The sequence below is a fragment of the Taeniopygia guttata genome, chromosome 3 (assembly GCF_048771995.1).
Source record: "Taeniopygia guttata chromosome 3, bTaeGut7.mat, whole genome shotgun sequence".
NCBI classification, from domain to species: Eukaryota; Metazoa; Chordata; class Aves; order Passeriformes; family Estrildidae; genus Taeniopygia; species Taeniopygia guttata.
Genome location: NC_133027.1, coordinates 104,891,384 through 104,911,994, shown reverse-complemented (window position 1 = coordinate 104,911,994; position 20,611 = coordinate 104,891,384). Strand labels below are relative to the sequence as shown.

General features: G+C 37.5%; 1 protein-coding gene across 26 annotated transcripts in view; it reads left to right on the top strand.

Annotated features, from left to right (window-relative positions):
* The window catches only part of ESRRG (estrogen related receptor gamma), a 391,934-nt gene that overhangs the window by 335,573 nt on the left and 35,750 nt on the right, over window positions 1-20,611 (top strand). For all 26 annotated transcript variants that reach the window (XM_072927564.1, XM_072927572.1, XM_030269131.4 and 23 more), the window contains 2 exons: window positions 3,523-3,633; window positions 8,363-8,524. In XM_072927564.1, coding sequence (XP_072783665.1) covers window positions 3,523-3,633; window positions 8,363-8,524 — 273 coding nt within the window. The remainder of the gene's footprint in view (window positions 1-3,522; window positions 3,634-8,362; window positions 8,525-20,611) is intronic.

The following is a 20,611-nucleotide window of genomic DNA, read 5'->3' as shown; positions in this document are numbered from 1 at the left end:
GCACTTTTAACACTGAAGGTAACTGCTCTCTTAACTGGTGGCAAGTCTAATTCTACCCTGTGGTCATCCCTATTTTTCCCATTAGGGCTCTTGGTGTTGTTTCTCTGTTGAAGGCTTTTCAAATGAGCATTAGGAAAGGTGAAGAGTCAACTTCCTTGTCTGTGGTAGAGCTGTGTTCAGTGACATGAGTGGATGTTTTGACCCTGAAGAGCTGGAATTATAACACGTACAGTGCAGTTCATTGGGAGATATTACATGATTTTTTGTGAGTGGGGTCGGTATCTTTCTTTTCACTTCATGGTTGAGTACTGATTGGGTGAGTGAACTGAGATCTGAAGATTTTGTGAAGCCACAATGCACAGCAGAGCTGAAGCGGAGGTGTACTTAATTTCTCCAGATGTCACAATATCCTCCTTAATAATCTGAATATAGACTGTGTGGAATTCAAACTGTTAAATCTATGACTGATGTAAAGCTCCTCCTTCCCCATATAAGGATGTTTGTGGACAAAATTACTTTTATTTCTTCCCTTTGTTTTTCGAACAAAGGAGGCATCAGTTGCTACTATCTTGAGAACTATATTCTTGATAAATAAGCCTTTATGTAATGAATTCTCTCATACAAGCTATAGGAGTTACAGAGGAATATCCACAGATATACTTTGGAACCTCTGGGTTTCAGTTTGCTACCTGCCAAACTCCAAAGTTTTTTGAAATGTCAGATGGGTGTAGCTAAGCAGCTAAGCAGTGTCTTGCACTGTGTTTACTTCTGTAAAGACCCTTGGGAAGTAAAATACCATGTAGGGTGTGTTAGATTATCAGAAATTAAATCCAAAGTATATACTTTCCTATAGATACAGAAAAATATAGATATAGGATATGTTGCAGATAAAGGAAATACTAGGAGCCAAAATGATGATAAACTTTTATCAGTTTGAATGGAAGGGTTATAAAGCTCTAATGTATAGTCTGTTGGTGTTATGTTATCAAAACTATTTTCACATTAGAATTTGAATTAGTTTTATTATAGACTTAAGTAATTTTACACTGTGCAATACAATTGCTCCCCAGATGTCTAGGAGTTAGGTTTTTTTAAAAGAAAGTTTTCTTTACAGATAAAGCAGTGTATATTAGGTGAGGGCTTGGATCTAAGTAAAATTTTGTGACATTTTTCTGTATTTCCTTCCATTGAGTAGTGAATGGCTTGAATGTGTATCTCATCTAATGCAAAGGAGGTAAAAAAATGTTCATCTTGGTAGATTTATATTATTTTAATTTAAGCTTCAATTCCATTACTTTTTGATTAAACATACTTATGTCTGATGCCATCCATCTTTTATCACTATGAAATCTGTTCCCAAGCAGAAAGAAGGATGGCATCTGAATTATGCAGAAATCATTTTCTATCTATTTTTCTTCAAATGCTGGGCGGTCTTTTTCATAATCCCACCAATATTGCATGTGGCTTGTTCTAATCCTCTGCCTATTTCTGAATATTCAACTATCAAATCTTGGTCTTCTGCTGTTTGTTTTTATGGCAATGTATTGTCCTGGATGTCATTTACTTCAGGTGTATCTCAAACTCCCAACTCAAGTGTGAAGAACAGTGAGTTATCATTAGTTCTGAAATGTTTATCAGTTTTTAAAGTGGTCTTTAATGGAAAGTAGAAATTCACTTTGTGCATTTCTAAGTATAACTTTAAAAAACAAAAACAAAAATAACCATGCTCTGTTGATTGAATTAGCAAGAATTTTATCAAACAGCTTAGATCACAAGTCAGTCACCAGTTCCATAGGTAACTACCATAAAGAAGATTTCATTCATAGTTATGCACTGACCTCTTAGGGTATGTGGTTCATTTGTTACTGTTTAAATCTTGTGCTCTCCATAAATGCAACTGGAGACGCACAATGAGAAATTTACTTCTTGGATTTGATGGACTGACATACACAGTCTTCTGCAGTAAACAAGGTGAAATTTCACTGTTGAGTAAGTAGGGGTGATCATAGCCCACTTTCCTGATGAACAAAAACTATTGGGCACTGTTGGATACCACTCACTGAATTATAGCTGCAGGTGTTTGTTGTGTCCTTAAAGCGAACATCTCCTTTCTGTGTTAGTAACCCAGGAAATATAAGTGAAAATAAAAAAAACTAAGACCACCCCAAAAATAGTTGGTCTTGGATTTCTGCCTAGTTTGCAAAACAGTTTTCTTTTACCAAGACCCAGTCAATCCTTTTTGGTTTCTGAGAAGGAAAGGGGACTGACAGATGCTTCCTGTACTACCTGTGTGGGTTCAGAGGCAGCACATAAACTCTGTGCTGTGTTCTTCCTGCTGTGCACATGAACTGTAATTTCTTTGGTGGTGGCTTCCCTTGCTGTCCAGAAGCCAGTTCTTGTGGTATTTTGTGTATAAGGGAGAGGTCAGAGGCATGGGAAGTAGAAGAGTGGGGCACAATACTAGCAATAGGAAATAGGCATAGAAGGAGAAGAGCTAAAATAAACAATGAAAAGTGAGAATGTGAGTTGCACTTTATTACATTGCTCACAGGGGCCATTGATAGTTAATGTGTCCTTGCATTCTTGTGTTGTTAAATCCGTGTCATCAGGGAGGGATTTTGCACTTTGTATTGCTTGTCCTGTTGTCCTACACATGTGCCAAGTTCTTCAACTTCCGTGTTCTGTTACTGCTTGGTTTTAGTCACATTCACCCGGGCTATCTGGAAATCTGCCTCGGTGACTCAGAAAAAAATAAAAATATTTCCTTGTTTTGTAAGACCTACTGTCTTTGCACCCTTTGACCTTGTTTCATTTTGTCAATGAGAGCAGCTATAGCTTGTTTCAGGAGGGTAAATTTCTATATATCCATACAAACCAGACAGCAGAATGGTGTATTGAAGGAATGAACAGTATGGAGGTAGAACACAAATGTTAATTCATCATTGATGACATCTAAATGCACAACTGTACAATTTCTTTCAAATCCTCATGAACAATTTCAGTCTTTAAGCCACGTATATATTCTTATTTTTCTAGGGACACTTACTTTGTATCCTCTGGCGTTGTTAATCCATCATAATTAGGTTTTGACTATCTAAACTGTATACAGAACTCATTGTTTCTAAAGTTCTAATTCTCAGTACTTCTCTGCTCATAATGTTATGCTTCTATATCCATGGTGTGTATTACAGCTTTGAAATTGTGCTTCTGGCAAAGATGACTTAAGATTAGGTTCTTTCAAATGGAAACTAAACTTGCTAGCTGTTTTTAATAATATGTAAAAATGAATGAATGGTTTTAAATGAACAGGAAATTATGTTGTATACTTAGTCTTGCATGTGTGGAACTCTAAACTGCTTGCAAATACTTGCAATGCTGATTTCCCATACTTTCTAAAATTAATCTTTTGAAATAAACATGCTTTTAATATAAATATTGGAAGGCAGGAAATAGAAGATTGCTACCTGAAAGGCATGCTCATAATGTATTTAATTACATGTTTGCTTGTGTTTTCAAATGTAGGTGTGCGCCTAGACCGAGTACGTGGAGGTCGCCAGAAGTACAAGCGCAGAATAGATGCAGAGAACAGCCCATACCTGAACCCTCAGCTAGTTCAGCCAGCAAAAAAGCCATGTGAGTACACCACATACACTGTATTTCTCTCTCAGTACAGGCTATTGACTCCCAGCCCTGTTTGCTGAGCTCCTTCTGGGTTGAACAAGGGTTTGGTCAGAAAATATTACCATGAAGACTTTATCGATTTGGCTGTTAACAGCTTTTGTTTTAAATATGCTCATCTTTCTCAAGTGGAGTTGAACAAAGAGTGTTTTTACAGGTGGGAGTGTATAAAAGCATGGTTTATGCAGTGCAAATTTTACATTTACAGGTTATCTTTATTTTCAGTGGTACATAAAATGGTTCATACTGTGATCATTAGCTCATTGAAGCTTCTACTTTCAGATTTCACAAGAAAGTGATTTTTGTAGTTTTCACTAACTAAATGAGTTTGACTGCTCAACCTCCCAATGAAAATACATTAAGAGCCTCATTAATTTATACCTATAGATTAATACACTACCTAGCATTAGATTAAAACAGCAATATGCCACACTAATAACAAAGCAGAAAGTGGTAGTTTGGGCTCTAGTACGTACCCTCATGGATTTTTTTTTCTTTGTTTTGTTATGTTTTAATAATGTCCTTGATCGTATCCCACCAGGCTGAAATTAAAAGAGAAAGAGATGATCATCTCACTGCTAAAATACAAGTTCCATCCTCTTTGCGATTAACTAAAAATAGTTAGGGGTTTTGCTTTGCAGCTTATATAAACTCAAGCAGTGACTGTACTAATTCCATGAAGTAAATTTAATAGCATTATAGCTGTAGTGCAAGAGGCTGGTGTATTACCCTGCAAAGACACACAGACTCTGTATCAAGTGTTGTAAACTCTTCCAAATTCAAATGGGAATACACACATGCAGTTGCTCCAGCTGAGGAGGTTAATTTGCTCCTAACATGGATAAATAAGCCGGTGAAATAAGGAAGGCAAATTCCTTCTTTTCTCCCATTTGCCTCTGCCCCTAAGCTTCTGACAACACACGTGTCAGTTTTAGCCCCTTGAAAATACCTGTCTGGATGGAAAATGGAATCTGTTTCTGGTGGTGTTCCCCAGTAGGGGACAGTGCTGTGTACAATACGTTTGAGCATATGGGGATCTGGAGAGCAAATAAACAGTCTTTGAACTGTAAGTGAAAGGGCATTTTAGCTGTGTCAAAGAAAAAACAGCCAGTTTTACATAAAATTAAGGCTTAAGTGAACATATGGCATAGTTTCCTTTTGCCTTTCCAAAAAACATTATGCTGATTATATTCCTTCAATTGTCCAATCTGGCATCTTCTACTCAGCCTCCATAAGCTGTCCCACTGTTCTGTAAATACAATCTAGGGCTGCACTAAGCAGATTTTGCACATTATAATAAAAACTTTCTGATAATACAATAAAATTTAATAAACTCTAATGCTTAATTTCATTAGAGGTTTAGTTTTCCTGGGTGCACAGATTGTCAATTTTTCATTTACTTGATATTGTCATTGAGTAGAAATGTTGATAGCCTAACATACCAAAAAAAGCCAAGGCCAAACAGACAAAAAAAAAAAAAAATCCAACCCAAAAGCCCCAAGCCCTTAAGATATGAGCAGAGGTTAATGCAGTTGTACTGAAATACAAGAATATCTGTGTAAACCCAAGATTATTTCAACGTGGTGTATTGCTTTACCTATAAGGTGATAACTGCACGAATTTCTGTGAGCTCCAGTAGTCTGAGATAAACTAACCTCCTCATAAATCATTACTCATTATCTGAGTGCCTCCCTCCATTTTTCTTAGCTTGTCCAAGTACAAACAATTTTGTCATAAACATTTTTAAAACTTAATTTTCAAATCCTGGCAGATAAGTGTCCATACTTGAAATAGTTGAATCAGTTTTGTGTGGAAGTAGCCTGGGAGATTTTCTGGACCCTGACTGATAGTTTGTGCATAACAAAGGCACAGGAATGAAAATCGGGTTCTATTGATTCTAATTAGGGAAACATTAAATAAGGTTTACCTAGAAACAGTGCTTATGGCTATTCAATTTCCTAAGTGATGGAGTTTTCAGAGTACATTCAGAATTTTCCTATGTTCTGTGCTAATGCATGTGCTGATACATGTAGCTTTTCCCCTGTAAGGAAAGAGCAGGTGTTTGGATGATCTTTCCTACACCTACTTCTGATCTCTATTGTATTTTCCAGCTTCACCACAGAATTTAATGGCCTGGCCATAGATTTTATTGACTGCAAAAATAAAAAGGATTTGAGATTTTGCAAATCCTGAGTCAAAGTAGACAATATTCCTAAATCATCTATGGAATGCCATTGGTAAGGAGCCTCATACACGAATGAAAATTGTTCTTTGGCTATTTCTTCTGCTGCAGGGGAAAAAAACCCAGAACTTGGGGATGAGAGTGCTACTTCACTCATTTATCATGGTTAAAACCCAAAAAGTAGACTGTTTGGATGTTTGGATGTTTAGAAACTCTTAATTAATTTATCCTATTTTCCTAACCGATTAAAAATAGTGTAATTTGGAAAGCAGTAATGTTATCTTTTCTCACTTACATGTTTTCTGTGTGAAATTGAACAGGTTTAAAAATTTTTTAAAAAGAGACTGTTTAAAAATTTAAAAAACGTGGAAAGGCTGTTGGCAAATATAAGTTAAATCTACCATCTGTCATTTGTAAATAAGAATAGAATTCTTCATTAATCAGTTTGATAATCAGTCAACTATTGAGATCAAAAATTGCATCAGTTGGCATAGTTCCTATAGTTCATATAAAGCATGAATATGTCCCCTTGTAATAAAACAATCTTGATGTGATGGTTTCCAGTTGGCTCTTGCACTAATTATATGAGGGGCGAACATATATCACAACTTCTGACACACAAATTTGGAGTAAGGCACAAATTGTAGAGCCAGTAGATCAGAGTCAAGGAGTCTGTGTCACTGAAGAGCAGTAAAGTATCAGAAATCTGAATCGAGTGAGCATTTTATGGAAATATGTCAAGGACTAGTAGGGATCCTTTTTGACACTGATGCCTCAGATTTTAGCTGTTATATTTTTCAGATTCTGTGCTGCTTTAGTGTGTAGTTCTGAGCTTCCTGTTAAGGGATGGTAAGCTCTCTTCACAGAGCAGGTAGACAAAACAGTTCCTTTTCTAGCTTGGGACCAAGGACAGCTGATCCAAATTTCAGGCCGAAGGGCATAAACAATGTGAATTGAAGAGAGAAAAACAAGAAGGATGTGACTTCATAACTTAAAGCTATAATTAGATAATTAACTCCAATATGATAATAGACCAGAACTTATAAAAGTGAGAGACCTCATGACTGGCTGTCCATTTTGTGATCATTTTGGTCCATCTTGGATGCAGCCCTGGCCAGGCTGTTGTACTGCCCAAGGTGTATCCATTGAGGCCTTTTAATAAATCCTTACTTTATTCTTCAACTCCGTCTAGCCTCTGTTCTAGGTCAGCCTTCACAAGGCATCAATACTGCTGTGCAAATCAGTCAGCTTCCATTGCAGGAGAACAATGTGCTCTGTCCTGTGACTTAATGCAGATTGGGAAAATTATACTAATTCTGGCAGCATTCTCTGCACTCAGAAAATACTTGGTGTCTTCTCACAGTGGAATCCCATTTATATCGAGCCTTTTAAGGTTTTGTCTCACTGAAGGGAACAAATTCATGTAAAATCACTAAAGAGTGCTGTTTGGGCTTTAAATTCTGATGGTGCATTTGAGGTCAAAAGATATACCTACCAGGAAAAGTAAAATGTAAATATATTGGGAAGTATAGTAATGTACCCTGTATTAGGAGGCTTAATGAATTAGTCCTTTTCCCATTTTTCAGTTCTGCCTTCTCAGAGTAATAAATCAGGCTCTGGTATAGAGATAAAATATTTCCATTGTGTCTTCACGTGGATATAGTGCTCATATTATGTTTATCCTACTTACAGAATAGCAACACTGTATTTTAAATATCTTTTTTTTTTCCTCTCTGCATTTTTCCTTATAACTTAATTGATTATTTCAAATAGATATCACAAGTCAACTGAATAAAAAAGTAAATATTTAACATGTGACTGAAAATTCTATGTAGATAAAAACAAGCAGTGTGTGACTACAATAAAGTATTATTCCTTGCACAAAACCAGTTTTCTGAGGTAGAGTTTTCATACTTTCATACTTTGCTTAGTTTTACACTTTTTTTTTTCTCTTTGATTTTACTGGTTTTTTTCTGTTTAAAAATGAGAAGGAGATCATTAGTCTGGGTTTGTAGGTAAAGAATGGTAGTTGGGGCCACTGACAGAAGTTACACATTTCAGTGATTGACTAATTGCATGTGGTGTTTACTCACTCAAAAATACCCCTGCCTTTAAGGGTTGGGGTGAGTTGCAGATAATAAAATAAAGGCAAAACTTTTCTATTTGAATAGTGCAAAATGCCTTTAATGCATTAATCTTTTCCTATAAGGTTTGTACTTCAGTAATAAAAGGGGATCATGTATTTAAAAGGGGATCATGTATTTCTGTGTTCTATTGAATTTATTATCTTAAGAACATACATGTCTGGCTTGATGAACACAGTTAATGGATCAGACTTGTTTGTGCTGTAACCACTTGTAGGAGGTCATGAAGTTACAATAAGGTGTAATTAGGTTCAGTGTATTAGGACAAATTTTTGTGCACTTTGAAATCTGAGCCATCTGTTTGAAGTGTAGAATGATGCTACTGGTGATCTTGTAATGTTCTGGACCATTTTTGCAGATAACAAGATTGTCTCCCATTTGCTGGTGGCTGAACCAGAGAAGATCTATGCTATGCCTGACCCCACTGTTCCAGACAGTGACATCAAAGCACTTACCACTCTTTGTGACCTGGCAGACAGAGAACTGGTGGTGATCATTGGATGGGCTAAGCATATTCCAGGTACATACACTATTTCTTGCACACAGATAATGTACAGAAATCATAATTATTATTCTGTGTTCTGTTATTCTGTGCTGGTAAAAAATATTATTTTTTCTCTCCCTACAAGGCATAAAGTTTTCCTAAGGCTCCAGAATGTTCCCACAGAACATAGTTTAGATGGTTCTGTATCATACCTTGGAAGTAGTAGTGTTGTTGCTGCGAGTGTTACCATGTTAATAAGTTTCACATGCTGCTTAGAGAATTTTTTTTTCATGTATTGCTGACATTATTTCATTATTGAGATAATCTCCCCTTGCTATCCAGAGCATTAGCCTGGCATAAAGGGTCATACAAGTCCTCTCCTCTGTAGTCATCTGATTCAGCAGTATTTGAATGTAAGTCTGGCTCCTCTGTTAGGTAAGTGCAGCACTACTGACCACAGGAGGTGAAAAAATTCAGTTATATTTTGGCAAGGCACAGAGGAATTGTTCTCTTCATTGACTGATCTAGTGTGAAAACTGAACTGTACCAGCAATTCAGTACAAAGAACTGAATTGTCCCAAAAAGTCTCCTCTTAAAACTTAGTATTTCCTTGATCTGCACAGAATGTATTGCAGTCCGCATCACATAAATGCTCTGATATTATAAAAGCTGACTGGCAATGTTATTAGCAAGAAAAATGGGGGTCATCAAAAGCAGTTTCTCAGAAGATTAGCAATTCCTTCAGATAACATTTCAGATGTATTTTTACCCCTCCCCAGTGCTGAGGTGTTTGTTCTTGCTCTGTGGGCCAGCAGACAAACTTAGAGAAGTCCCCAGGGTTCTCAGTCTATCACCTTTCACAAACGGTAAAGTCAGACAAAAAAGGTCAGCTTTTTCTCTTGTTTCTTAAGGTATTTTTCTTGTCCAGCAGATGAGTGAGCGTGTTGGTGTGTTTTCAACAGCTCATTAGTTTTCTAATTTTGATAGTGGAACCTTATTAAGTATGAGAGTGGATAACCTTTCATTCCACAAAGTAATAAGTCATTCTCATTTTAGATGTGATTTTGGGACACCTTAATAGTAGAATAAATAATCCAGTCAGTTGTTTGTTTATCGGAGTTAAAGATATTTTATTTGTAGTTTCAAAAGAAATTGCAAAGAAATAGTCATGCTGTTTGTTTCTTTTCCCTTGTTCTAACCAGTTCTGGGTCATCTTGGATAAATATAAATACAATATATATAAACACAATCAAAGAAAAATAATAATTTGTATCTTTATGAAGTGTGGGTCGTTTTTTTTTTTTTTTACTTCAGAGGAAAGACAGCAGCCTACAGATTCTAAAATAGTCAGTTGAATTTTAGCCATTCCCTGTGCCACAAACAGTGTACAAACAAGCTCTTGTATCACAAGCAGTGTTTTTCTGGTACAGTTAACTTATTTCTGTCTCCTTAAACTAGTTTGTCTTTATGCTTTGAATGCTACAGTAATTTCTTTAATCAAATTGATGGAAGTCCCTTTCCCAGCCCACACTGAAACCAATTTATTGGTCATGATACGCCGGCTATGTTGCTAACAGTCGTAACAAACTGTCAGGCAATATCGCAGTGCAGCTAATTTGAAGTCATTAGGTGTGCAGCGTTCAGGCAACAATTTGTTACAGTGGTTAGGAACACAGCTGACATTTCTGAATGGCTTTGTTCAGAGCAGTTCTAGATGAGCCCAAGCAAATTGTAAACTAATTTAAACATCACTCTATATTATAGGAGCTACTTTGTCTTACACTGGTTGCTAATAAAGCACCCCAAATTAAGTCAAAATGAGTTAAGCAGGTGAGTTTGAGTTTAATCTTTGGAAGATACCTAGATTGCCTTAACCAAAATAGAGTAGCTCTCAAAGAAGTCATGGTCCATAGCAGTTGCAGGGGAACTTTTGTCAATCTGATTTGTGAATATGCTGTGTAGCTTGGATTTGGCTTGGAGGGATGGGAAGAGCGGAGGGATGAGACTGAGCAGCCTTTAAAATGATGGCTTTGGTTAGTGTGGAAAAGGTATTGGATGCCATAAAGTGGCCCTGAAAATATAAAATCTGAATCACTTGAGGAACTTACCTGCCACAAGGCAGCATTTTAGTACAAAGTAATCTCAATCCACACCTACAGTGATAAAGCCACCCTAGCTAGGTGTACTTACCTGATTTCATTTATGAATGAAAATTAAAAAAAAATAACATGCAATAAAGACAATCTTTTTATAAGCCTTCAGGTAGCAGAGGACAGTGATAAAGTCTGTGCTTGTTGTCTGGCATTTGATCACAAAAATCAAAATGCAAAAGGGCTGGACATGCTGAAGGGCAAATACGATGATCTTTTGTAGCTTGGTTTTTAATGTTGGAGTAGGGCAGAAGTTGGACTGGCTACGCTCAGCTGATGTCTGGCACAAAACAGCATCTGGAAGAGCCTGCATTGGTGCTGCCTGTTTGCAAAACTAACAAATGTTACTGTAGGCAGAGGTGTAACGGGATGGGGAAAAGGATGAATTAGGAAAGGGGTGCAAATTGCATAAAAGTTCACTGTAGCTTGGCAGACTAAGTAAACCCTTGGTGTAAATCTTGTAGAGTCGATTAATTACACCACTAGTGAATTTGTGCCTAGCACAGCAAAGCAGCAATCAGCAAATCTTTCTTTACTATAGTGATTTCTTAAGGTTCAGTGTAATTAAAGGCCCTTATATATCAGGTGCTTAATAACTAATAAAGATCTCAACTCTAAAGCATTGCAATGTAAAATTTGTCTTTGTGGAGGAAACCAAAGCAATGTTTTTCTCTTCTGAAAAAAAGCCTTTTAATAGGATTATCCACAAAAATGCAACAATGCAATATTCATTCTGCCCTAGCCAACCATTTCCCATTTCAGTCATACACTAAAAAATGTTTTCAAATTATACAAAGTTCAAGTCCTTTCATAAAATCATTAGTACTTTTGTCATATTGGAAATATTTCAATAGTTGCTTTTATTGAACAAAAAGTCTATACCATATACAAAAGGAAATATTGAAAGAAAAATATATATGAAAAGCCTTTATCAGTAAATAGAATTAGTCTCCTTGCATTTATAAATCAAATAAATGGAAAGTGTGTTGTTATGAAACATGACCATGTCTTATCTGAAGAAGAAAAAGATCACAATGGCATTAGGAAATGCTTGACTTTAGTTAGAGAGGCGTAAGGGCACAAGAACAGATGATGGTGCCCTAATAGCCCTTTTTAAGAATGACAGGGCCCCGCCATTAGCATCCTTTTATATCCTTGGAAATTGCTCATGCCTCGCTTTTATGGTTCCTATCTGCCTGACTCTTTTTTATTTCTCTTTCAATTTCATCCGCGCTTGGATAAGCGCATGCTAACACAATATGATTGAGCTGTAAAATGGAACGCTGTCGCCTCTAATCTCTTTTATGTAGATATGGAGGTACTTCCACACTCCACTTCATTCTCTCTCCATTGTTGGCCTTTTTAGAATGTGTTGCCGAGTAATGGAGGCTCAGTCAAATATTAGAGCTAGGTTTCACAGGGTGTGATAAGAAGATTATCAGGCCAGCAGTCAGATCTATTGTTGTTCTTTGTGTCAGATTAAAATATTCTGATGTACTGTAACTTCGTTAGTAAAATACTGAAGGTGCTTAGGGAGAGAGGCTGATGCTGCTTCATCTCCTGCCTGATGAGACAAAACTCCTATTAACTGACCTAAATAAAGTGTAAATATATTAGGAAGCCTCTGCAAGACTTATTTTTATTTTATTTTATTTTATTTTATTTTATTTTATTTTATTTTATTTTATTTTATTTTATTTTATTTTATTTTATTTTTTAAATTTTATTTTTTAAATTTTATTTTATTTATCTTTTAAATATGGAAACCTTTCTTAATTCAGTATTTTGTGGTAGTTGAGTATCCTACCCTTCACATTGTATTTTGGGGAGTTTCCATTTCATTGGTTGCCTTATATTAATTAAACTTCCACTGTCTAGGGTGGTTTTCTGCTGATACCTGCTCACAGTACCAGTACAGTTTCAGCTGGATTTTTGTAACTCTCTCATTGACATTCACCAAAATGTGCAACATTTTTTCATATTAAGTGGAGGCAGCAAACATTAAGCTCTTAAAAATGTGCATAACAGGAAGCTAAAGAAAAAATGTTCTCTACAAAATTTGCATGCATGAAAAAACATCAGCCAGACCATAGAAATCAACTTTTTGCACTTAAGATAAAAAAATTGTTTGGAAACACTAAATCAGACTAATACATCAAAAATAACTAGTTACATTATTTAGTAAAATAAGCCTGCTTGTCTTCAGCTGTTGTCCCTGTTTTGTTAGCAGTAACAGTGTTCAAGGAAGGGAATAGTTAGAAATTGATACTGCCACTGGTGCTAGTATTGGGGGAAAAAAAAAAGCATGATTGTGATGTAACAAATACAAAGATGTTTTGAATATTTCAGTGTTAATGTTTTAAGAAACACTGTTGTTCCAGCATACTCTTTGTGGAGGACAATATTTAAGCTTTCCCTTCCAAAGCAGCTCTCAGGGGTGTAGTTTGACATTGTAATATTGAACAAGAACATGAATTGCTGCAGAGTTGTCATTTCTAAAATGCCCTTTTCTCACCATGTGTTTCAGAAATACCACCCCATGTAGGTAAAAGTTGACCAAGATCACTTGTGTGGGTTGTTGTTGGGGCAGCCCGTAGAGAATCTCAGCTCTGCACAGGGGACAGGTCTTGCCTGTGCTGTATGTCTGTGCCGTGCTGCCTGCTGCTGTGCAATTTGGTTTTTGTGCTCAGCCTTTCTCAGTCCCTTGTGCTGCTGGCTGGATTTAGGGCCATTTCAGACACAGCCCTGCAGCTTCTGAGAGCAGCCCCATCACAGGGTGCCTGTCCCTCCGCAGACAGCTGGGCATGTAAGTGTGGTGTTCGCTGCTCATGTGACATGCAATGGAGGATGACTTGTGAGGTGCTAAGAGGTTGGCAGGAATAATAACTTGAGCCTCCCGGGGAATCAGGACATCCTGCCCTTTCTCAAAGTGCTAACTGGGACACTTTATCAAAAGCTTGGTATCTGCCCTTCTTTTAACTCCTTCTACAAACATGCTTTAAGTACAGAAGCCAGACCTGCTCTCCCTGCGAGGGAAATGTTCTTGAACTCACAACTAGTGTGACATGTGATCCAAGGCAGGCCATTCCCCGGGCCTTGAGGGTAGAGATTTCAGCCAAGAGGTTTCTCAAAAATGAATTACTTCCTTGACCTCTGGCACTGAATTGTACAATATGAGAAATCAGCAATTGGCTACCAGTTTTATTTTTGAGCATTAACATGGTTGGACCACCCAGCACTGCCAAGGTTTAGATCACCATGTTGATTCAGGTTTCTCTAAGCAGAATGGGACAGCAGTGTACCTAAAACGCCAGCAGTTCATCTGTCCTGGTACTTAAAATGCTGAGAATAGTGGCAGTTTTTAATTTTTCATATTTTGAAAAGAGTATCACAGAAAAGGGTTAAGTGATCTTGCAAGGATGATGCATGAATAAACATGTCCACAAGTCTCCTAGTATTTTCAAAACAAAACAAGGGTCTGTAGTGTGGCAAAAGGTAGTAACCAAAGGACCTGTTCAGGTTTTTAAAAATTTTCCACATACCCAGCTGAGATACAGAGTTGAGGTGTTCTTGATGAATCTGTTGCTGAAGACAGTGGCAAAATTTCAGCAGATTTCAGTACAAAAGAGTGGTAGGCTTTGTGTACAATTAGAGATGTACACACTCTTAATGTGTCTGCTAGTTCCAGTTCAGAACTGAGAGAGACAGCCCTAGAGAGGTGAGGTTTCTAATAATGCTAGACATAGATGTCCTGGGGTAAAAAAAGCACTTTAGTTTCCAGGTTAGTCACTTTTGGCATTTTTTTACTTGCATTAAATAACCTGAAAGGAAAAAAAAAATAATCTCAAACATAGAAACATCTCATCACCTGCAAATTATACATGAATATAAAATAAATGTGCAGTAAAACTCAAAAAGGCACCTGAAACTCTTGCTAGTTATGACTTCAGAATCTGTATCTATTCTTGAAAAAGCTTATCTAAGAGTAATCATCACCAAAAGCATAATAAAGTCAAAAAATGGAATTAACAGGTAACAAAAGAACTTGGCTCAATCATTATCTTTTAACGTTGTGGGGGGGTTAGGGAAAAAAATCCCTTATTTAAAATGGTTTTCTCTCAAGATCAGATTAAACAGTGACTTTGTATCTCTATTAAGTTCACCTTTTATTCCTGTACAAGTACTTGCTTTTTCCTTCTGAGTGACTGTCTCCTTTTCTTGTTTTGTTGCTTTTTTTTTTATCAGTCCTCTCCCTCCACTCATGCCCCCAACATTCACACTACACTGTCTGACTGTTGCACTTTTTTTTTTTCCCAGTGTCCCCCTTTATCTGCCTCAACCAATCTCCAAATGAATGCATGTCTATCATGGCCTTAGCTTTGACACTCTGGATATATTGATTAATAGTTGCCCTAAGCTCCTTTTAGCAAATCAAATTTTCACTTTTAGCAAGGATTTCGCCTCTGATTTATTCAGCAAAGTGAAATGCACTAAATTGACTTTGACATTCAGGGAAAATGGCTGAAAAACAAAGAGGGGAGGAAAGAGATATAAATTGTGTGGCAGCTGGAGACTTCAAGCATAAAAGAGGCCGTTTTCTATAGAATATCACTGGTTAATTTGGAAACATGCATTTAAACAGGAGTATAAATTATTTTCTTAAAATTAGAGGTTTTTTTTAGACTGAGGGTTTGGGATATAGTAAGGTTTACTTAGCAAAATGCAATATATTCAACCCAGATTCATCACTTGCTAATCATGGTGCAAGTGTGGGACCCACTTTTGTTGCCACTAATAATTATTATGTTAAACGAGAGACAAAGAGGTTTCTGAGTAGTTTTATAATGAGGTGCTAAATTGGTAAATATCTTCCTACCATTGCATTATGTTGTTCACTCCTGTAGCCCTTTAAAAATAAGAAATGATTAATAAAAAGAGAGCAAATCAACAGTAATGAATGCCAGTGCTTTTCATTTTCTTTCTATAAACAAAAATGGCTAGTTTCTGAGTCTTAAATGCAAAAGTACAAAATTATATAGCAGCCATTTGCTATTATTCTTCCAGCAAAATCAAGAGTGTTGTATTACCCTGGGTGACTTGCAGACTGAGTTAGAGATGTTGTATGCTCACAGATGTTGCATGACTGAAGTACCAGAAGGCTGAAAATGCCCCCTTTCATATCTGAAAGTGCTCAACTGCACTGCTAAATGGAATAAAGGAGAGGGGAAAAGAAGGAGAAAAATTATTATTCTGTTCCATTAGCAGATCGGGATGTTTTTGAGGGGGGTGTACAAGTATGAAAACTAAAACTGCAGGAAATTGTTTGGACTTGTTCTGTGATCAGATTCTACAGCAAAAATTAAGAAAATACAGATTGTTTGCTCAGTTAATCTAGAGAGACAGACTAGGAGCCTTTGGTAGGATCAGTTGTCATGGATGTACAGTCAAATGTGCTGTTCCAGCCTCTGTTGTTCAAGGATCTGGCCCTGAAGGGATAAATCCCCATCAGTAGTCAGTGTATCAGTGGGAGCTGAGAGTTTCCTTTGTCCCCTGTGTGTACTCACCACCTCAGGACTCTGCAGCACTGTGCAGAATCAAGGTTTAAGCAAGTATTTCCACTCAGGGAACAACAATACTCACCTTTGTACCCACTTCTTGTGTGACAAACGGGTTTACTAGATTAGGTCTGTGTAAATTGCAGATGACTCAGTAGCAGTTTTCCTTCTTCTAAGCTAACAACGAATTAATCTTATTTCCAGAGGGTAAGAGGTCTAAGTGTATCTTAACCTTTTTAATTTTACTGTAATCTCCGTTCTTCCTTTTTTTTTTTTTTTTTTTTTTGAGCAAGCTGGATGTGAGGCTTCAATAATAATGGCCTTTGCAAGTGGAACAAGCATCCAGAATGCCATCCCTGACATAGTTGGGCACATTAGATTTGCAGGCATGTGACTATTCCATCACCACCCCTCATAATTTATCTCAACTTTATTAAAAGAACGCTGGTTAGGAGTACACTGTATGAAAGAATTGAAACTTCTGAAATAGTCTTTGAGGGGGTGTCCTTTCCCAAACTGTACAGTTCATACCTCAAGGGTGACCAGCTTCTTTCAAGTAGTGCATGGCTGCAAGGCAGGAAGATGCCTTGCTCAGAAACACAGGAAGAAAATTGGAACAAATCTTGACGTTATTCCTTAAGTGAGGAATTTGTAGAGTAGAGAAATTTAGCAGAACTGAGCCTGTCATTCATGTCCACTAAGTATCACTTCTCTATTTACAGGACTCCTCTAGAAAAATAAAGTTTTTTTTTCATGCAGATTCACAGTTTAAAGAGCATCCAAACTAAGAGTGTTTTTTTAAAGTTTTAAAATTCCTGAAGTCTTTGCTGGAGATAAGATGATCAATTTTATATGTAATTTAAATTGGCCTCTGAAAGGATTGTAGCAGACACTGAGAATACAGAAGTAAACTTAGAGCAACACAGCCCTCTTATGGGCACTATTTAGGCCATTTTAAGCTAAACATTTGACTTAGTCATCTAACTAAGCCTCCAGCAAAAATATATTTACTTTGTTCTGGGTGGGAAAGAGCACCTTCTCAGTCATACATGTTGACACTGTAAATCCAGGATGGGAGGAAGGAGGGGGGGAAGAGCCAGTTGCTTAGATTGGATTTAGAGCAGACAGGTCTCCACCTGTATGACTGGGTCAGAGACACAGGATGGTCTAGTTTCCTAAAGTCAGCTGAGACCAGTTAAATACTGTAATTCTAAGAATGCCTCTACTTTCTCTCTGGATAAGTTCAGCTTCACACCTGCTTAACCTACATTAGAATAGGATTAATTACCTGAATTGCAACACCCCCTTAGCCAGTCAGCACGTTTCTGGCAGGGCACATGGTGACCTAGGTCTGGTTATATATAGTGTATGGGTAACAGGGGAGCACCTGGGTTGTAATGGCAGGGCTCAGTCCAGCCTGATATAAGAATCAGCAGTTTTTAAAAAATGAGTCTGCAGTAATTACCTTCTGCAGCAGATGGATCATACAAGGGCTTTATGAACTCATGTCTTCGTGGGTATTAAGCTTTTTTGTTGGGCAATGCTCAATTTATGCATGCACATATAAATAAACAGGCATATATGTGTGTGCAGAAAGAATCCAAGGAAACACAGAATCCAAAGAGTGCAGGTACTGGATGCTCCTGTATTTAATTACTTAGATGGAGCAGTCTTGACTGTAACTTTTGACTCTGTTCAGTGTTACTTTAATTCATCATCCCCAAATTTAATATTGCATAGTAGGCAGTATTAAAATACTTTGGTGATTCTTCATGCAAGAAAACACACAACTTTCCTTTCATTTGAAAACACATTCTGGAAAGTTCTCTGGGAATATGTTGGTCTGGCCAAGGTATTTTCCACACCAAACTCCTGAGGCATGTATTGTAGACGAGTGGAAATTTCACAGCATGGCTCTGACCCTTCTCCCCAAGATGTTTTCATCTGCCATGTTGTGCACCATCAGTTTCAATCAGCTGCATTAACAGCTGAGGTGAAATCAAATACTGAAATGAGAAACAACTACACTTGCAGAAGGCTCCAAGTTCAATGGAAGTGGCGCTTGCAGAGTCGAGTCAGCTCGCTCAGCAAGTCCTGACATGTTATGCATGAGAACACTGGAGCAAAGAGTTGTGGTGAGGGTGGAGAAGAGGCGGGGGCAAATCTGCAGTTTTCGTGCATCCAGCTGTTGGAGAGATTAAGGGGAATAGTGTAGCAGATAATGACTGCTGCTCATACATTTGTTCAAAGAAGTTGCACTTCTGGCATAAATACATCATGACACTGGCAGGCTGCAGGGTGTATTTTTAGCCAGAGATTTCTTCTGGCTATGCTTTAGCATCATGCCTACCCTGCTGAACAGGCATTAGACTCCAAACTTGTACGATTCAAGCTATATCTGGTAACATATAAAACTTTCTGTGACCCTTGTGTCTCTCATTAATTAACTCTGCTTGCAGTGAGAAGAATTTAAGAGTCCTTCCCCATATCAGTCTCTTGTACAAAGCCATTCTACTCTGTGATCTGTCCTTCACTTTACTACTTTGAAGTTTCCCAGAGATAAAGTTAACTGTTGGGTGGATTCAGGAGCAGGTTGCTTAGTGTCAGTGAATCCTCAGCTGCAGATATAACATGCAAAGTGCATTGTGAATTCCAGATTATCTTCATTCAGTGAGATTATAGGAGTAAATTTTGAAGAGTTTCTTTGTGTTTCGAGTTACTTGAGTGTTTTCTGGACCTCATCAATGAATTATGCTGAATGCTTTGCTGAATATCTTCAACCCAAATTTAGAGTTTGCAGGATTGTGCCTTGCACATCAGTGGTGATGAGTGATTGGCTGTGTTCTGTAATCCTCATACGTGAAGCACACCATGGGCTCTGTAATCAAGAGGCCACTGGGAAACAGGGTGCCCCAGACAGGCAGTGCAGGTAGGACAGGGGACAAGCTGGGCACTGCTGTGCAGGGTTATTCCTGCTTCCTCTGTAGCATAAACCTACAGAGGGCAGTGTCTGACAAGAGGCTTAGATGGGCATTTCGGAAGATAAAGTGAAGAAAACAAGCTATTGACAAGGAACATTAGCATGTTCATAACTAGCAGCATCATAATCAGCCAGCATCAATGACAGACATAAAATCTTTCAGAGAACCTGCTAGGAGGAAGAAAAATTACACCTAAAACCAGTTTGCAACAGGGTGATGGGAACATGGGCTGCCATGGGTCTCCTGAGTTCCTGTGCTGCAGCCAACACAGATGAACTCCAGTTTGCCATTGATGGCTGCACAGACAAGTGTACTGTCTCTGTGGTAGAAAGTGGTAGCTATTTATATACTGAATGGCAATACTAAACAATTTAGGAGATGCAGTGAAGTGTGTCGTATCCAATTAAAAATGCAGTGAGAATTTTAGGTAGGCAAAATGTAATTATTTAATTGGAATTTGACCAGGATACTTTTCCACTGTTAAAATAAGTATAAATTACGTGAGCTATAAAACTTTAAATTATGAAAATATTTTGAGGTCTTTGAGCATGGTAATTGGAGCTATATATTCAACTTTGTTTTTAACCTGACACTTCATAATGGCTGTTCCCTAAAGCAAGGGGTTTTTTTACATTATCGAATATCCCTTAGTGAAGCAAATTAGCAATCAGTCTGGAAAATATTTAAGTTGTACAATCACATTATTTACACAGGCCCTTCCATTGTGCAGCGTTCTCTGTGTTCCCAAATATATGTAGGATCACTTCCTCATCTGTCAACATTAATGCTCAAACCTCCCTCTTTAGAAAAGCTTTATATGAAAATCCATTTAGGCCAATAGAAAGACTTGCCTTGATTTCACTGCTTTGGATCAATCCCTAAATATGCAGGTCACAATCTGCAACCTGTATGGACCTCAGAGCTTAATCATTTGCCTTCTGCTTGAATTACCACTTTTGTTTAAATTGTGGGGGACTTTGTGCAATTCCTTGCACAAACCTTTTTTTTTTCTTTTAGTGCTTCTTTTTATTATTATTAATAAGAAAGAGAATCCTACTGTGGAGAATTAGAGTCATTTACTTCAAGCTGAATAAGAGTCTGCTCTTATCTAGAACCATATTTCAGTGCTTACAGGAACATCAGCATCTGGCCAGAATGATGGAATGTTAGCTGTGACAGAAACCCTGCATTTAGTATTTGGAATAATTTTAAAACAGGATCCAGCATACCCCTAGAAATAGGTTCTCTGATGCTGTGGCCACAGTCAGTGATTCCAGTTCCTTGAAACATGTTGTCCAAAATACATTCTCCAAATAGCTTCCTATCAGGTTGAGGAGTTCCAGGTATTAATTCTGTAAATGTTGTGCTTGTGGGGACTGTTCTCCTGGTGTTCCCTGAATTAGAACCACTTTTATTTTTTTTATGCAGTTTTTCCCC